This window comes from Prionailurus viverrinus, chromosome D2 (assembly GCF_022837055.1).
Source record: "Prionailurus viverrinus isolate Anna chromosome D2, UM_Priviv_1.0, whole genome shotgun sequence".
NCBI classification, from domain to species: Eukaryota; Metazoa; Chordata; class Mammalia; order Carnivora; family Felidae; genus Prionailurus; species Prionailurus viverrinus.
The window spans coordinates 83,181,291-83,199,731 of NC_062571.1; the positions used below are offsets into that span (position 1 = coordinate 83,181,291).

Genomic DNA, 18,441 nt, shown 5'->3' on the forward strand with positions numbered 1-18,441 from the left:
TCTTTTTTTTTTTTTTCAACGTTTCTTTATTTTTGGGACAGAGAGAGACAGAGCATGAACGGGGGAGGGGCAGAGAGACAGGGAGACACAGAATCGGAAGCAGGTTCCAGGCTCCGAGCCATCAGCCCAGAGCCCGACGCGGGGCTCGAACTCACGGACCGCGAGATCGTGACCTGGCTGAAGTCGGACGCTTAACCGACTGCACCACCCAGGCGCCCTAAGATCTTAACTGTTCTTACCACACAAAAGAAATGGTAATTTCGTGACCCAATGGACGTGTTCCTAATGGTATGGTGGTAATCAAATTGTAGTAAGTATATAATGTATCAAATCAACATATTATGTACCTTATGCTTACACAGTGTCATATTTCAGTTATAGCTCAATAGAAAAATAGGCCTTAAAAAATCAGACCCTAAAGCATGCTGACTACAATCTTTAAGAAAGCAAAGACACCAGAAGTTATTATTACAACTTGACATTGTATGCTTGGTGGTGATAGACTGTGTCATGAATCTAGAAACAGAAATAAGAAAACAGAAGTACAACAATGACAAAGGACAACACAGAATTATTGACAGATGTTTGATTCATTTAAACATTTTTTTAACATTTATTTATTTTTGAGAGACAGAGAGAGGCAGGGTATGAGCAGGGAAGGGGCAGAGAGAGAGGGAGACACAGAATTCGAAGCAGGCTGTGGGCTCTGAGCTGTCAGCACAGAGGCCGACACAGGGCTCGAACTCACAAACTGAAATCGTGACCTGAGCCGAAGTCGGATGCTCAACCGACTGAGCCACCCAGAAGCCCCATGTTTGATTCATTTACAGCCTCCTCCTCCCCCACAAAATTAAAAAACAAAACAAAACCAGTTAGGAGTAGTAACAGAATTCTGTAAGTTCAATTACAAAATATACACATCAAATGTAGTCATTTTCCCAAATATACCAATAAAAATGTAGAGAAAATTTAAAAGGTTTTTGAAGAAGGCACCCTTCCCAATAGGGGCAACGTTAACAAGAGCTGGTCATAGTCCTTATGACGAAAACCACAAAATATTCTTGAATGGCGTAAAAATAGACCTGAACAAATCTAGACACATTGTGTGTGCGGAAATGAGAAGGCTGATATCCTCGGCCTTTTCAATTAATTAAAAAATTCAGTGGGATCTCAATTTAAATTCCATTGGGAACTGTTTCAAACTCAGTAATGTGGTTGTAAAGTTCACATGTGAGAATATATTGGCATGGATACTCAAGAACAATGTGAAAAACGAGAGGAGTGATGTAGGGCTTGCACCACCGCATAACAAAGCCATTTGAAAGTGACAATAATTAAAGTATGATCCTGCTTTTATTAAAGCTAGTCTTTCTCTATATGTGCAAGAGCGAGAAAGAATCCAGTATAATATCAAGATTCATTACATATCATTTACAGGGAATTTTTTGATTGTCAAATTTTCTTCTTTACGTATATTTCTAAGGTTATACAGTCACATCCTTACTTTTTAGTTCTGCATTTTGGCAGGTATGTCCAGTTCTGTCATCAAGACCACATGCAAGGGTTAGAATATTTCCATTCTCTTACAAAAGTCCCTGGTGCCCTTTTGGAGCCCATCTTTTCCCCTTGGTCAATATCGTGTTTGAGTTTCCAGGATGTCAAGTAAACGAATCCATACTCCAGGTTGCCTTTTGGGTCTGAGTCTGGCATCTTTCACTTACCCCGATGTGAGAATTGTCCGTGTTTATCCGCAGTTTATTCCATCTGGTTGCCCGGTACTGTCCCATCCCGTGGACGTACCACTATTTGTTTATACGTTTGCCGAATAGTAGATGTGTTGATATCTCCCTGTTTGGAATTATGAATAGAACTGTCTACAGGAGCGCCTGGGTGGCTCAGTCTGTTAAGCGTTCGACTTCAGCTCAGGTCATGATCTTGTGGTTCATGAGTTTGAGCCCCACGTCGGGCTCTGTGATGACAGCTCAGAGCTGGAGCCTGCTTCGGATTCAGTGTCTCCCTCTCTCTTTCTGCCCCTCTCCCACTAACACTCTGTCTGTCTCTCTCAAAAATAAATAAACATTAAAAAAATTAAAAGAACAAAATCTGGGAAAAGAACTATACACATTAGTGTAGAGGTCTTGGTGTGAACTTGTGTTTTCACCTCTCTTGGGTCCCTACCTAGAAGCAGGACGGCTGGGTCAAAAACTATATGATTAACTGCATAAGAAACTGCCAAAGTGTTTCCCAGAATGGCTGTATCATTTTGCCTTCAGACCAGTGATACAGGAGACTTTCAGTGTCTCTGCATCTTCCTGCTTTTTCTTTTTTTTTTTCCTTAAGCTTCAGCCATTCTAACAGGTATGGTGGTATCTCCCTATGGTTTTAATTGGCATTTTCCCATTGAGTAGTGACACCGAATGCATTTTTTTGTGTGTGTCCTGGCCACTTGAATCTCTTTTTCGGTGAAGCATCTATGTAAATTCTTTTGCCAAGTTTTTGATGGGTTGTTTGTTATTGACTTTTCAGAGTTTTTATATATTCTTGACACAAGCACTCTGTCAGATACGCATTTTGCAAATATTTTCTCCAATTCTGCAGCCTATCTTTTTACTCTTTACCAAACCTTTCAAAGACCAGGCATTTTTAATCTGAGGAAGTCCAACTTACCATTTTTTTTCTTTTGTTTTATGCTTTTTGTATCCTAAGAAGTATTTGCCTAAGCCAAGGTCGGGTTTTCTCCTGTGTTTTCCTCCAGAAGTTCTGTTGTTTTACGTTTTTTTGGTTTTTGGTTTTTGGTTTTTTGGGTCTTTTTTTTTTTTTTTTTTTTTTTTTTTTTGCATTTGGGTCTATGATCTATTTGGAGCTGGTTTTTGTATGTAGCATAGGGTATGGATGGGCCTTACTGCCCTCCCTTTTCTTCCTGTCTTTCCATATGGTGTCTCATTGTAGCCTTTGGAAATCCCACTTGTTGAAAACACTGTACTTTCTCATTGAGTTTTCTCAGTACTTTGTTGAGAATCAGTTTGCCTGTTGTGTGGTCAGTTTGTCTCATCAGTTTATTCTTTCCCTGGTATGCCCGCTCTCTTGATATCTGTAGTTTTATAACACATCTGAAAATCTGGGAGTGTGTCCTACTTGGTTCACAGTTTCTTTGGCTGCTTCACGTTATTTGCCTTTCTGTAGAAAGCTTAGGTTCTGATTGTTAGTTTCTACAGTAAACACCTGCTGCTATTTTGTAACTGTAGATCAATTGACATCTGAACTGTATTGATTCTTCTGATCCATGAACATGATATATCTCTCCCATTTCTTTTAGGTCTTCTTTGATTCTGTCATGAATGATTTGTGAGTTTTAGTATACAAATTTAGTGACCTTAAAATAACCTTCTGTGTATGTTTTTCTCTTTTATCCACCATTATCATCATCGCCCCCATCACTGCCAACACGAGATCCCTTATTCGTTACGTAGCCAGCGACTATGCTAATATCCTTACATATCCTTACCTATATGACTAATTTAAGCCTCTCAAGAACTGCACATTTTCAAATCACCGTGGCCATTTTACAGATGAGGCAACCGAGGCTCAGACAAGTGAAATAGCCTGTTCTGCTCCATATAGTGTTCTTGATCTCGATCAAGTGATTATTCCAAAATGTCTGCCTCTCAGCCATTCACTCCTAAACTGATTTTCTGTTATGTACCTGTATAACTTCTACCATTAATAGAATGGTATTGTAAGATATCAAAAGGAGAGTGAGCGATATGTAGATCCATATTTGGTAGGGAAACAGGATGGTTCTGTTCTTCCATTTCCCTTTCACTGTAGACTATTTTGTTAAGGTCAGAATACATACGTACAGGGCATGCTCCCAATCAGTTAGGCATTCTTGCATTTAAGAAAAATGCATATGGCAGAGCTTTCTGTGCAAAAGCAATACACCCCCCACTTAGTTCTACTTCAGCTCCTCGAACATTTTCCTGAGTGAATATTTCTGGGTGTGGGTTGCTTAAGCCTCTTCACTTTTATCTCCCCTCTCCAAATGTGTCTCAAAATAGCTAAATCATTGCTTGTGTTCCTGTTATTATATTGAGTAACAGTTCCTGTGGTTGGAAAAGGAGCACTTCCTCCTTAGAACTCCCTTGTCAGTCTGTAATAACTCTCTTTTATAGTATCTGTAACGTTGGGTCTTAATTAATTGTTGTCATGTGCGTCTTCTCCACTAGACTGCGGGTAGACATTGTATTCCCTCAGCTTTTTATCTTGAAATTTTTCTTAGGTACAGAAATTTGAAGAAGCTCTGATAGTAAAAGCCAGTATACTCACCAACCAGATCCACCACTTACGGACATTTTTCCCAAATGCATTGTCTCTGCCTCCCCTCCCTTGTGGAGTTGTATGTGTGTGTAATGAAAACTGGTTTTTCACTCGACCAGAAGTTCACCACAGATATCGTGAATGTCATTCCTAATTGTGTTGTGCTTCTGCTAAGAATAATTCTGCAACACAGTCAATACGATTATGATATCCATAAAAATTAGCAGTGATCCCCCTAATAACATGTAATATGTGGCCCAAATGAAATTTCTTCATTGATTTTTTTGTTTTGGAAGGCCTAGGACAATTGTCGTGTCAAAAGTCCCATTTCTGGATCTGTCTGTGCATTCCCTCATGAGTAAACATTTTGGCACAAAACCCTACCTAGGTGATAATGTGTCCTTAGAACACCATCACACTAGGAGGCACAGAAGAATCTGTGGGGGGATACAGTACTTTCAAGCTGAGCAAATGTCTTCCTTTCCAGTGAGCTTGACCTACTGTTTTTAGTACCCATGCAGGACCGTTGCTGGAATCATCCAGTCCTTCTGGAGTTGAAAGTGGCAATTTTTGTATTTTCCTATGCCATCTACGTTATTTAGTCTTCTGTAAGAAGGGCTTTGCTTTCTCTTCTCGTCACCCCCCCCTCCACTTTGTATACCAGTTTATCAATGGAGACTTATGTTTTTCTTTTTTTTTTTTAATTTAAGGTTTATAGTCCTTTGCTCTTACTGTTCATTTTGAAACTCGGATGTCCCCATTGTCCCACTTGTGGCCAGAGGACCCTTCTCACGTATCCTCCTGTGTCCTTTTGACTTGGTTCCACTGGTCTGGGAGAGAGTTGTGCCCCTGGTTCCACGTGTGCTCCTCCTAGGCAGGGCTGTCTACTCACCTCTGACCTTCCTCCAGGAGCTCCATGCTGTGGAAATGTGCCCACTCCTTAATGTTCATGGAGTGTTGTACTTGGTGCTACTCTGCGCCATTTTGAATCTTCTCATCAATTTGGTCTTATTCCCTCAGTGTCTTCTGGTGTTTCCCCAGTGGCCCCATTTCCTCAGAATCTTGGGAACCTTTGATTTTCTCCGGGCTGTGGTGATGGGGAGACAGGGTGGGCATAGAGCCCCAATGGGGGGTGTTTCCTGTATGCTATGTTCTCCTTTACACACCTGCTAGACAGATACATTGTTCTGCAGAATTTCTTTGGCGTTCCCCCAGATTGTCAATTTCTACTTCTCCATAGCGGGAGACTTTGAAAGTAAACGTCAAGACATTTAGCTTCAAAATCTCTCGAGGGCTTACAGAGTCGTAAGCAGACAAGCCATGAGTGCTGTGTCATGATGTATAGTGCTTGTACAGATATCTGCACACAGTATATGTATTTATGTATAAATAAGTATTTCCTAAGAAATAATAGAACTGAGATTATCTCTTTTTCTAGTATATAATAATCTCATATTTCAAAATATATGTCATCTTCTTGTGACTCATGAACTTCGTTTTCTTAACACTTGGTATGTGACATAGTTCCCTCCTCACCAACACATCCAACCAGTATAAATAATATTGAGGACAGTATCCTTTATGATTCATATAGAGGAATTTCTTTTTATCCAAGAAAGTTTCAACTGTAATCTGTAACTATGATGGTGACAGTGTCCTTTATGGACAGAAGTCAATTTAAAAAAAAATCTGTAGGCATATTGATCCTCCCTTCAACGGTAAAATTTTATTAACACTGAATTATTCTTGTTTCTATTACAGTGTGTTTACAGATGCTATATATCTTGGGAGAAGATTTGGGAAGTCCTAGGCCCTCTAAGGCTTTAATATTATCTGATTGCCTGAGTTTACAAAAATAAATTTAAAATTTTCTCCTCTACTCTCTGATTTGTGTTAGCAACAAATGAATTATATTGAGAAGTTATATACAAGTATATATTCCTCATTATACCATAAAGTATAATTGTATATGTAAAATTTTACCGTAATTTATTTTTATCCTATGTAACAAATGTGAGTATGTGTTTAATTTAGTGCATTGAATAAGTAGCAGATAATTGTTATGGGGAGCTTAAGATCTAAGATATTCCCTTTTGGTGTATTTGGCCTATAAATGTCTTCCCACAATTACTGCCACTGTAAAATTGAAATTGATTTTGTTTTGAAAATTAGATTTCTTTCCTTATGGTGTCTGCAATAATATGAAATACTAGTATTCTCTGAACTCAACCAGACACTCCATTTAAATTTAAGATACAGGTTTAATTTTGTTGCTAAGAGTTGAAAAAGCTAATAGATGACATTAGCGTAGTTTCTCAACCATACTATTCTTAATTTTGTGTAGTTTCTTTTTACAAACATTTTTCACTTTATGGTCCTTTATAAAATCAAGAATTTCAATATTTGGGAAACTAAATGAATAAAGCAATGCATACATTGGATAAAGGCTGCGTGGGGGCTGAATTTGTCTTGAAGCGAGAAAAGGGACACAACACAGTCCTCAAGTTTACCGTAGATTGTATTTCCGGGAACGGGCACCAAGTTTAAATGATGGGAGTGAATAGTCGTTTTCCCAAGAACCTGAGTTTTAACTGAACTCTCTGATTCAGGCTTTCAATTATATCTTGTGCTTCGTCAAATATTTAATTAACAACACGTGAAATACCTTTCCAAGGTACAGCAACAACTTGTGCCTTCTGATGTACTTTGCATGGCACACTTTTCCTTTCTTCATTTTGCAACGTTGTCCCGTCTGCATTTTCAGTGATTGTTTCTTTATAGTTCCCCTCCAAACCTAGAGGGGTGAAGACATTTCATATGATGTGGAAACACAAGTGAGTAGATCAAAACAAAGGAAAGAACAGTCGTACGTCTATTTCAAAAAAATCTAAGGAGAAAGAACAGCTTCAAAAGGATCATAGAATTTGGAAGTGTTTTTCTGAGTGTGTTATTTTGATTTTAAATCCGAGTAGTACATTATTTTGTTGCTAAGGGCGAATAGTTTACTTGTCCTGAGAATGAGCTGTCCCCTGCCGCATCCTCTCCAGAAGCAATCCCAATGCACTCTGCGACTCTTTGCTTTCCTTTTCTCTTTAATGTTTTAGAATCATTGTTTTATCCTTAGTACTGTGAAATCTCATGATGATAAGTCTTAGTCATGCTCGACAATCGATGCGTGCCATTTGAGATAAATTATATCATTTAGTTAATATCTATTTTTAAAAGCTTCAAAAAAAGTTATGTTTATTTATTTTAGAGCGAGAGAGACAGACAGACATTGTGCAAGCAGGGTCGGGATACAGAGAGAGAGACACAGAATCTGAAGGAGGCTCCAGGCTGTCAGCACAGAGTCCAGCGTGGGGCTCGAACCCACAAACTGCGAGATCATGACCTGAGCTGAAGTCGGACGCTTCACCGACTGAGCCACCCAGGGACCCCTAAACATTTTTGACAGCTTTATTGAGATGTAATTCATATATCAAAAAAATTCATCTATTTAAAGTGAACAATTTAAGTGTTTCGTATAATCACAGAGTTGTTGAACTACTACCGTAAGCAGTTTTAGCATATTGTCATCATCCCCAAAAGAAACCTGTACCCATGAGGACTCGCTCCCCGCTTAACCCCCAGACTTCCAGCTCTTGCCCGTCACTGACTGATCTACTCCCTGCCTTTCTGCATTTGCCTGTTCTGGACATTTGCTAACAATGGAATCACACAGTATGTATGGGGTTATCTGTGATTGGCTTGTGAGGTTCTACAAAACAGCAGGCTGGGATTTTGATAGGGATTGCATGGAATCTGTAGATTATTTGGGGGGTGCTGCCCATTAATTGCTGTTAATATCATAGCATTATTAGGTCTTCCAATCCATGAACATGGAGTATATTTCCATCAAGTATTGTGCTGGGTTTGGTGCTTTTGTAAATAGAGTTATTTTCTGAATTTGATTTTTGGGTTGTTCACTGCTAGTATATAGAAAAACAATTGAGTTTTGTATTTTGGCCCTGTATCCTGCAATCAGCTGAACTCATTCTAATAGTTTTTATATGGATGTTCTATCATTTTGTAAAACAAATAGCTTTTTTCTCTCCATCTTCTGTGTTCTTTCTGGAATCCCTGTTTCTCAGATATTGAATCTCTTGAATGGATTCTCTGGTGTTCTTATTCTGTGTGTGTGTGTGTGTGTGTGTGTGTGTGTGTGTGTGTGTGTCTTTGTGTCTTTTTTGTTCCATTTTCTGGAGGATTTTGTTAGCTTTACCTCCCCATATTTCTGTGAAAATAGTTACTTCTGCAAACATAATTTGAATATTCCAGAATCCTTCCTTGGTCTTTGTTCCTTTTCATAACATTATGTTCTCGTTTTATGGATATAATCTCCTGTGTGAAGGTAAATATTATAGGTCTTGGAATTTTCTTACATAGCCCCATTTTCCCACCCCCGCCCTGGCTTTGTTTCTGTTTGCTTTGGTTTCTCTTACTAATGACTTTCCTCATGAGACTGTACAGTCTTGATCAGACTGTTTCTCATGTGTGCACAGAGTTTGGAGGTACAACAAAGCTGCGTGGGCTGAACCTCTATGGGCAGACAGTGGATATGCTGTCTTGGGCTGTTCGGTTTCTCTAAAGAGGATTTTTCTGGTCTCCCGTTCTATTTTGACATGGGGCTAAGACTGGTAGAGGAAGTTGGTTTAACCCCCACTTGCTGGTGTGTTGGGAGCTGGGCAGAGCAGAGAGCCGATTGCTCATCACTAGATATTCTCAGCCAGGTGGCTCCTGCCCCCGTCTCTTCTGCTTTGTCAGGCACCCCCCTTCCGCAACCCCACCCCGTCCCCCAGTGCCTTGCAGAGAATAAACACGTGGTCCCCTGCCTAGGAGTGAGTGGGCGTGTCCCTCGGTGGACTTGCCGGAGTCGACAGGCCACATGTTGAAGACATCAGTGCTCTTGATTTCCACCTCGTATGTAGTCTTGCCTTCTGAGTCTTCCTAGGGTTCTGTGCCAGGAATCAGCAGGTTCCCTTAGATGATCACCCCCTTCCTGCGTCTGGGGCACTCAGTAACCACTCCTGCTTCCCTTGTCTGCTTCCAGAATTCTCTTGTCTTTACTTGTGTCTCTTCTCTCTTTCTTCTTATGGGTTTGTGAATTAAAAGGTGTTCTTTGTTATCAGTTTAATGTGAGGAAACAGGGGTGAATGCATGTGTTAGATTACTTTTAATTTATCATGCAGAAGCCCCTAGGTATATTTTCACAAACCTCATCTCTGCAGAGACTTTGGAGGAATCTTTGGGCCAGTGAGTGGCGCTTTGAGGTGCTCCTTGTGTTAGCTTTTTGGACTCCTTGTTTTTCTTTATAAAACTTCCTCCTGGCAAATAGAAGCCTTACACATTCCACTCGTGGCTTTCACTTTTGAAAACAGAAAGACTTCGTGCATGCTAGGGCTTTCCCCTTAACTGTACCAACAACTCATCCATTCACGCCTCACCTCCCATTGAAACGGAAGACTTCGCTCTGTTACTTTCCTTTTCTCCATATTTCCGGTGCTCATAGTGTTGCTTTATGGTATCGGTTCTTTGGCTCGAATGTCCCCCAAAGTGAAAGTCGTCAGGAATTCGCCAAGTCCTTTGTCCACCCACTTTTACTACGATTCTTGCCCAGTGTCACTGAACAGTAGATCCTAAATGTCGCTGAGGGGTTCCTTTTTCTTTAATCTTTAATGACAATTAGGAGGCAGGTTTGTTTTCTTTACTAGAGTTGATACTTGAACATCTCAATAACAGTTTCTCTTCAGAGGACTTGCCTCGGTGAAAACATGTTTAAAGGTTTTAGCAAAAGTCGTCTCTGGCAGTCGTGGAGTATGATCCCAGATTTAAGTGGAAGTCTCTGGTTACTCAGATCTGAAGCCTGCCCTCTGGACTCGGTGCTCCTGGGTCACTCTTCACAGCTCTCACAGCGCCTGTGGTTTGGGGCTGTCCCCAAGTCCCTTGGCACTTAAAGCACTTTGAAGAGAGTTGAAATTTCTGCCTGTGCCGTGTGTCCCAGGGAGAACAGGCGCCTGCCTGCAAAGCATGAGCTCCAGGATCATGTGAACCATTGTTATCTTGTTGACGAACCTCCAAGAGCAACTTCATACCTCACCTTCAAGTCATGTGTCTAAGTCTGTCTTTGTTATATAGAGAAGTCACACCCTCTCAACTCCTCCGGGCCAGGCATTAAAACCCTTAGATTGTTCTTTTAAATGATACACTCACCCTAAGACCTTAAACTAGGCAGGGTTGGCAAAGATACTGTGTCAAAGGTAGGTCTCATCCCCAATTCCCGTTTTCCAACATCTGTCCTTTTTTTTTTTTTTTTTTAAATCCCTTGCCCCTGTATCCCTCGGTGACATCTTACATTCACCTACCTGCCACAGAACGTCCCCTCCTCCACCACCAATGCTTCGTTCTGCCTGTCTTCTGTTCTCCCTGTTCCCTGTCCTACTCTCCACCTGCCTGGTGCACTGGGACCCCAAGCATATTTAACTGGAGCAATAGGGTAGTTCTAGGAGGTCAGGGGCAAGTTTAGTCCAGGACTTGAACAATGCACAGCAGTAACCATGTCTGCATGGACAGGGCGGCCTGAGGATAAGATTTTTGAGGATCGGGGAGCAGGAAACACAGAACTTAGGGACAGGGAGGACCTGTCTTCTCTCAGGACCGTCTTCTAAAATATTAATATGTATTTCAGTTTATAAAGGTAATCTGGTTTTGTTCTCCAACCCCCAAGGGCTACCTGGTTTGTTTGTTAGTTGCTTAGATATGTTTTCTTTCTTGTGCTGTGTTCTTTACATTGCTGAAATACGTATATGTAATCATCTCCAGGTTTGTTCCTCAAGCATTTTCTCATGTAATTAAAATAGTTCTTATTTGCATAGTTAACGCTTAGTGTCTTAGTGTCATGATCACGCTATGGTATGGTTGCCTGACTTGGCAAATAGCGATCGATACAGGGTACCCGGTTCACCCTGAGCTCCGAATAAACAGTAAACGGATGAGTTAGCATATGGATGTCCCATGCAATATTTTCAATGCGGTATTTGCGACATGCTTATTTCCTGTTATGTATCTGAGATTCAGATTAAACTGGGCATCCTGTATTTTATCTTGCAAACCTACACCGTATCCTATCACTTACACAGTTTCTGGTTGTTGAACATGCAGATGTTTTCAGCAATGCAGCAGACATCTTTGGGCGTAAACTTCCATAGTTTTGAATGACTTCCTTTGGTGGATTGTTAGCAGTATCATTACCAGGGCGATGAGTGGGTTTTTTTCCCCCCAAGACTTTTCAAACCTATTGGCAAATCGCTTTTTAAAAAGGTTATAGCAATTTATGCTCCCACCAGCAGTGCAGAAGAGTGCTCATTCCCTGCACCCTTGCTAACATTATCATCCCTTAAATACTTCTCTGCTGTTTTGGCAGGCAAATAATGATATATCATTTTCATCTGTGATTACTAATGAAGTTCACATTTTTTGTTTCTTGGGCATTCTCTGTCCTGATTTTTAAGTTTTCTGCAACTGTATCCTGACTTCTCTGCCCCTATTTTGCATTGCTTTGAGGTCTCAGGAATTATGTCTTGTTTTCATTTATTTACTCATTTTTCCTCAGCCTCTGGGGCTGGAACCTGGTCCCCACACTCAGGTTTCGGGACGCGTTCTGCACAGTCACCACCAGCCTACCTCCCAGCCTATCAGTTGTTCAAAAGTAAAAGCTTCCTATGACTTCTCAGTGCATTTCAAATAAATCAATTAAAAAGCAGAGAATAGTAATTTTCTTTCAAGCCTGCAGAATGAGTTTTCCTTTCATAGCTCTCCCCCATTTCTGCTTCTAGTTTCTGGCTGGTTTCAAATACAGCTTCCATAACGACCCACTGAATGCCTCCCCAGAAACCCACTGGTCCACCACATGGGCTCCACTGGGTCCACGAGAACGGTAGAGCAATGGTGACTGCATGGCTTCCCTTTGGAAATACGGGTACCCCATGCATGGGACTCCATTCCAAAGGCCATAGGGAACATTTCTATGGATTTCAGCAGGCATATCACCCCATTCCAGCTGGGGTCCAAGGCTTCAGCTTAGAAGGGAGCTGAAATAGTGAGACTTGCTTCCTCTAAGAAAGTCTGAACAGGACAACTGCTCTGGAACAGTTCCGTAGGTGAAATAAAGAATACATTTGCACCCCCTGGCCTTTCGCCCTCTAACTCATGGTGGAACCCTGCCTCTGTCCCCTTCCCGGGGCGGATTCCCAATTGGTCCTCGTCGCCGTAGAGTAAGAGGCCATTGGCTTGCCTCCATGACATTCTCATCCAAAGCAAAGTCTGCCCGACTGGCCATTTGCATATTCCCAGGACTGGCTTTGTGGAAATTGCTGCCTTCTCGTCATTTCTTCATTCCTGCATCATGTCAGTTGCGCCAGTCTTGGCCTTGCGTGAAGTTTTCAGCATTACATGGCAGTCTGCTGCCTACGTTGAGTGTCTCCGTTATCACCTGTTTGAGTGTCTGGCCGGACTCCGGGTGCGCACTGTTTCTTCTCATCCACGCTGCTCAGTGCTTGGGCGGTTGGCATTCTCAGGACTGCTCTGGGGTTTTCTTTCCATTTTTGGCTTGATATTTTAAGTTAAGTACATGGGTATACTGGATCTAATTATATACATAGCTGGCTTTGTGATTTCCGACGATTCTAATGTGTAGGTTCCCATTGTTTAATCGTTTTGACCTGCAGAAAATTAATTTGAGCCCCTGCCAGGTGCATCTTGGCCAATACAGGCCTCTACTTGGTCTAAAAAAGCCCGGCGTCTCCCGAGGAAAAGGCCGGCCACAGAGAGCTGCGTCAAGGAGGAAAGTGGGACATCGTGTGTGGCCGCCTCTGCCTTTCCCCACCCTCCTGCAACTTTCTCTGATGCCTGTAGAAGTACAGGAAAGTCAGTCTCCAACTCATGTTGGCCATTAGCAGCGGCCTCAGGTTTCTCCAAAAGAGAATTAAAATGTACATCTGGACAAGAGGAAAGAGATGAGTTCAGCTACAAAGTGCCCGCCTTGCAGCTGGAAACCCTGGCTTTACACCCGGTTTTGCCATTGACTCATTTAGAGGGGACCACTCAGCCCCCTGTCTCACTGCCTGCAAAATGGGGCAGGAAGAGAATCTGTGGCGTGGTGGACTGGGCCTCAGCACAGCCCTTGACACATGGTGGTCAACGGTACAAGGACCATTTCCCAAAAGGGCATCTCCTAAAGAGTAAGGGAGATACAGAGGCAGCTTCTCTGGAGTCATGAGGATGCCAGATATTTACATATTTCACAAGTTCATATTCATGGACATTTTGCCATTTTCCAAATCATCCCTCCAGTGGAAGACAGGCAATCTTCAGCTCTTTCTCTGAACCCCAACGTGGAATCAAATCTCAACAATTATCATCATTCACAAGGAATTTATGTTTCTATGCAAGTGGAAGATAGCATATTGTCATTCTTGTATTTGTTCAGTTTGTGCAGTGCATCCTTTGAGGACTCGTTTGGAAGCATACACGTATACTATAGGAACAAAATGGATTGGGAAAAATACTGGATGGTAACATTTCCCGGTAGAGTATGCGCCCAGATGAATACAGAGCGCATTTAGGTGTTCCGGTAGAGTGCTTGGAGAGGTGGGGTGGGTAAAAGAACACAGTTCGGGACCGCATTTAAGAGGGCAACATTGGGGTATGTCTGAAAGAATGTCTCATCCTGTAATTGGACCAGACTCGTACTGGTCGAATGGGCGAAAATGTATTCCCTCTGTTTCTTAAAATGTCATTAGTTTAGGGGGGAATCTAGAAAAGCAAGGAAGGTTTTTATGTTTTTATGTTGAGCCATGACCCCCCAGAAGGGATACATCGTACCCCGTGGTAACGGGACCACCTGACCCTCTGCCCACCCACCAAGCCCAGCCCCCTTCAGCGCACACACCCACAGCCGCACACGTACTGGCTGCCTCTTCCTTAGCTGCTTTGCCCCGTTCTTTCCTCCATGACTTGATTCCGTGTGTTGGTTTCTGTTTTCCCTCCTCCTCTTCCTTTTCTCCCGGCTCCGTCTGCCAGGAGAAACCGTCCTCTCTGCCACTTTACATTCTGATGAGCTTGCATGCCTCTTCACATTCTTCTTGTGGAAGAGAATTGGACCATAACTCATCGTGGAATCGGTGGTGATTGCCTCCAAATTGGCCAAGGGGGACACGGGCAGATTTTGAGAAATAAAAGGCCTCTCTTTGCCACGGCCCAAGAGGAAGGGCTGCACACACATTTCGCCCGGTAATAAGAGCAGCAACTTTCCACGGAGCACAGAACACAAGTGTCAGTGGTTCCAATCTCGTCTTTCATTTTTGCATATTTAATGCAAAAACGTTTAAAGCTTGTTTTTCCAGCCTCGACAACCGTGTGTCAGGAAGCATTTAGTGCAGCTAGAGAGAAGGAAATAGAGCAAAGCCAAGATGGTGAGGTTGGCAGTGACCGGTCCTCACGTGCTGGGGGGCCAGAGCTCGGGGGCCCCCACCCACACACCCCGCTGCTTCTCTGCTGGTTTTGCCCCCAGACTCTTTGTCGATACCGACTTTCCCCGTTGTTCTCGAGAATGTTGTTCTCTAATTGTGCCCTTTGACTCCTTTACAGGGAAACTTCGTGGCTTGTATGACAGCTATTTTACGACAGATGGAAAATTATCATTACGCCCATTTGATCAAGACTTTTGGAAAAATGAGGACTGATGTTGTTGTGAGTGTTACTTTGACCCTTTTCATATAACCACGTGGGGGGGGCAGCATTTTAGGCAAAACACTGGTGTGGAGATTTCCATTTTAAATGTGATTTTGCACGGGGACTTGGTGCCAGTTGACTTGAGAAGCCACCTGGCGAGGTCCTACTGAAGTCACATCTCTAAGAAGATGAGGGTCCCCACCCGCAGGCTTGTTTCTTACGCAGAACTGGGGAGGGACTCGTCATCTCAGCCCAGAACGAGCTTTCTTCTCTGATGGGTTCCCTCTCCCGTGTTCAGGGATCACTAAAGACGTGGAGATGTCCCAAGGAGAGTCTGCCGGTAACGCCTGTTCACCTGTTGACTGGCTTCTCGGTAGCAGAAGCCAGAAAGTCTTTTCAGCTTTAAATTATACTCTGGTATTAATTAGCTCCAGTCATGGGAGCTCATCAGCATTTCTCCTAATAATTCTCTAGTCATCCTCAATACAACTATGACACAGCTCAATTAGGAGAAGCATAATAGAGGGGAAGTTACCACTTAGGAACCACCTCCCTAATGGCCTGAGATCCCACGGCCATATGGCAGATGTCTTCCGCAAAGCTGCAGCCGCACTTGTTGGCGGAGTTCTCGATTAGCTGTTGACCTCAGCTCTGGAATCTAGTAACGCGGAGTTCATTTCTGAGACCCCTGGATTCCTATAGGGTACGGCAGATGCTATGACTGTCTCCATGACTAGGTTGCTTACGCTGCACACTGTTAAACCTCCCTTACTGAGGGAAGGGCAGAAGAATGCACTTAATGATTTTTTTCAAAGGATTATTTCTAAGAAGAACATGTTCTTATTAATTGTTGCCACTGTGAGTGTGTGTGTCCACGTGGATGCACTTCTGTGTATGTGTGTGTGCGTGTGTGTATTTAAATTTCTAAGGAGACAACAATGAATCTGCTTCTTAAAATCATAGCGGATTTCCTTGAATAAAAAGCAAAGGAGCAAGAGTGTATGTGTGTATGTGTATGTACGTGTCTCTGGATGTTCAGTTCTTTTCAAAATCATCGGCATGCGGTTTAAAGTAGGGGTGTGCTCATGGGAGGATCTGTGTTACATTTATATCCTCCCAGTCTTGAGTAGTTATGGCACAGTGAATTCACATTGGATATACGTGATGTTGCATGCCCCCGGTGAATCTTCACTGGATCCCTCGGCCCCGTTTGGGTCACCGAAAGGATAGTTGCAGGTGAAACTATGTGCACATTTTCCTAACTAGCCTTCCAGACTGAAGAATACGGTTTTTCGAGTGAGAAGTGCACCCATCCTGAGTAATTAGGATCTAATTAATAATTTGCCCTTTATCAGAAGAGTCCCGTGATCAAAATCCCCACATGCAAATCGCTAAACATATTTCATCTCAACTATTAAGAGGTGCTGTTGGTAGAGAACCTTTAGTGCATTGTGAAAAGTGATGTTACAAAATGGTTTTTAGAAATGACTATAATTTGCTGAATTCCGAGCGTGTGCCCTCTCTCCTTGCACAGAGCAGACGATCAGATACTTACTCCATGTTGTGGTCCTGATTTCCCCAGGGATTTATTTTTTTCCCCCCTTAGACACAGCAGTTCAGAAAATCAATTATTTGCAGACGATTTGATTTCCGTTATAAAATGGCATTTGTGGTTTGGATATCAGGAATTCAAACTGCAAGGATCGTAGACCTATTTTATTGTTGTTAATCTGTTGGAACCTTTGTAAAATGTGTTTCTGTCCATTAAGTATACCTAGAAAGTATTTGACTGTTTTTCTACTCTGACAACCACTCACAAAAGTAAGAGATCATTTTGTGTTAAATAACTGAAAGTTAGTTAGTGCTGCAGGAGGAAAATAGTCTAGACCATTTTCTCAAGACTATTTCCTTGTAACAAGTGCTGCTTCAGGTTTTCAAGTGTAGCCCTCTTTTGGTTGGATGAGTGATTCCCATATGAAATCGCAGTTCCTATCAAGACTAAAGTCACGTGCCTCAGAGCTGTTAATTTTATAGTCTCTCAAATGGTCCCTTAGACCCCAAGACAGTGAGAGAATGGAGCACAGCGTGAGGCAGATAGACTGATCCAGAAAAGAAAAGGAACCGACACGTTCCGTTCCAAACTCTCTCGCGACACGGCGATCTCTGTAGCATGGCGAGCCTCGCAGGACCGCAGTGGGGATGCCGGGCTGCAGAATGGGCTGCTGGCTGTTCCGTGTCCAGTGTCAGAATCAGGAACACCAGGAGAGAACTTGCAGTGTCCACGGTAAGATCAGAAGTGATGCACAGTGCCCCGGACCTTGCAGGGAAGAGAGCGGTCTTGGTGCTTATCCCAAATTTCCCAGTAGATGGCCTTTACGAAGCGTCTGTTGAGTGACCGAATGGGCAGTGTCCCATATCCAAGGACAGTAGGGGCAGAAGTGACGCTTCCTGGTTAAATGTCGAGTGAACGTGGCACCCGAGTACTGTAGCCCTCTTGCCTCTACCTTGGACTCATGGCTAGCTGTGTGTCCCCGAGCAGCCCAGCCTGTCCCCATGGCCTCTCCACTTCTGGGTTCTTTTTTTTTTTTTTTTTTTTTTTTTAATGTTCATTTATTTTTGAGAGAGAGAGAGAGAGTGGGGGAGGGGCAGAGAGAGAGGGAGACACAGAATCCAAAGCAGGCTCCAGGCTCCGAGCTGTCAGCTCAGAGCCCGACGCGGGGCTCAAACCCTTGAACTGTGAAATGATGACCTGAGTCGAAGTCGGACGCTTAACCGACTGAGCCGCCCAGGTGGCCCTCCACTTCTAGGTTCTAACCTAAAGAAGCCAAGCTGGCAGACCTGTGAGTGAGCAGGGCCCTCTATCTGGAATGCCCTACCCCCTTCCTGCAGCTTCAGTCCCACCCCTTCGGAGGACCCTGACCTGACACCTGCCCTGGTCTCGCCAGGCGGACGCACGCCCTGTGCTCCTTCCTCCTTTCCTTGTCTGTCCCACTCGGCCATCAGTCTGTATCGAGGTGGTGCTGATGTCTCACGCCCGGTAGCAGTGAGTGAGGATGCTTGTGGGGGTTGGGAAAGCAAGGACGGGAGCAGGTGACTATCCATGCCCGGGAAACATCCCGATGTTGGGTGAGCCTTGAGCGCCGTGTGAAGCAGCCACCACGGGGTAACCTGCAGCCTGTGTGGGTGGCGTCCTGAGTGGGAGGAGGAGTCTTGCGCCGAACACGTTTCTCTGCTTCTTGTGACCATTTCCTTGTAGACGAAGCTGTAGTGTAGGTCCTCCTCCCCGGACAGTGAATCTGGGGGGTGCAGAGCCCTTTCAGAATGAATCCAGTCAGTGGCTATTTATTGGACACCAAC

General features: G+C 43.2%; 1 protein-coding gene across 3 annotated transcripts in view; it reads left to right on the forward strand.

The window, feature by feature from the left end:
* DOCK1 (dedicator of cytokinesis 1) overlaps positions 1 to 18,441 on the forward strand; it is a 531,871-nt gene that overhangs the window by 317,885 nt on the left and 195,545 nt on the right. For 2 of the 3 annotated variants that reach the window (XM_047826036.1, XM_047826037.1), the window contains exon 28: positions 15,001 to 15,102. The exons of the other annotated variant lie outside the window; for it this stretch is intronic. In XM_047826036.1, coding sequence (XP_047681992.1) covers positions 15,001 to 15,102 — 102 coding nt within the window. The remainder of the gene's footprint in view (positions 1 to 15,000; positions 15,103 to 18,441) is intronic. 3 annotated transcript variants of the gene reach the window in all.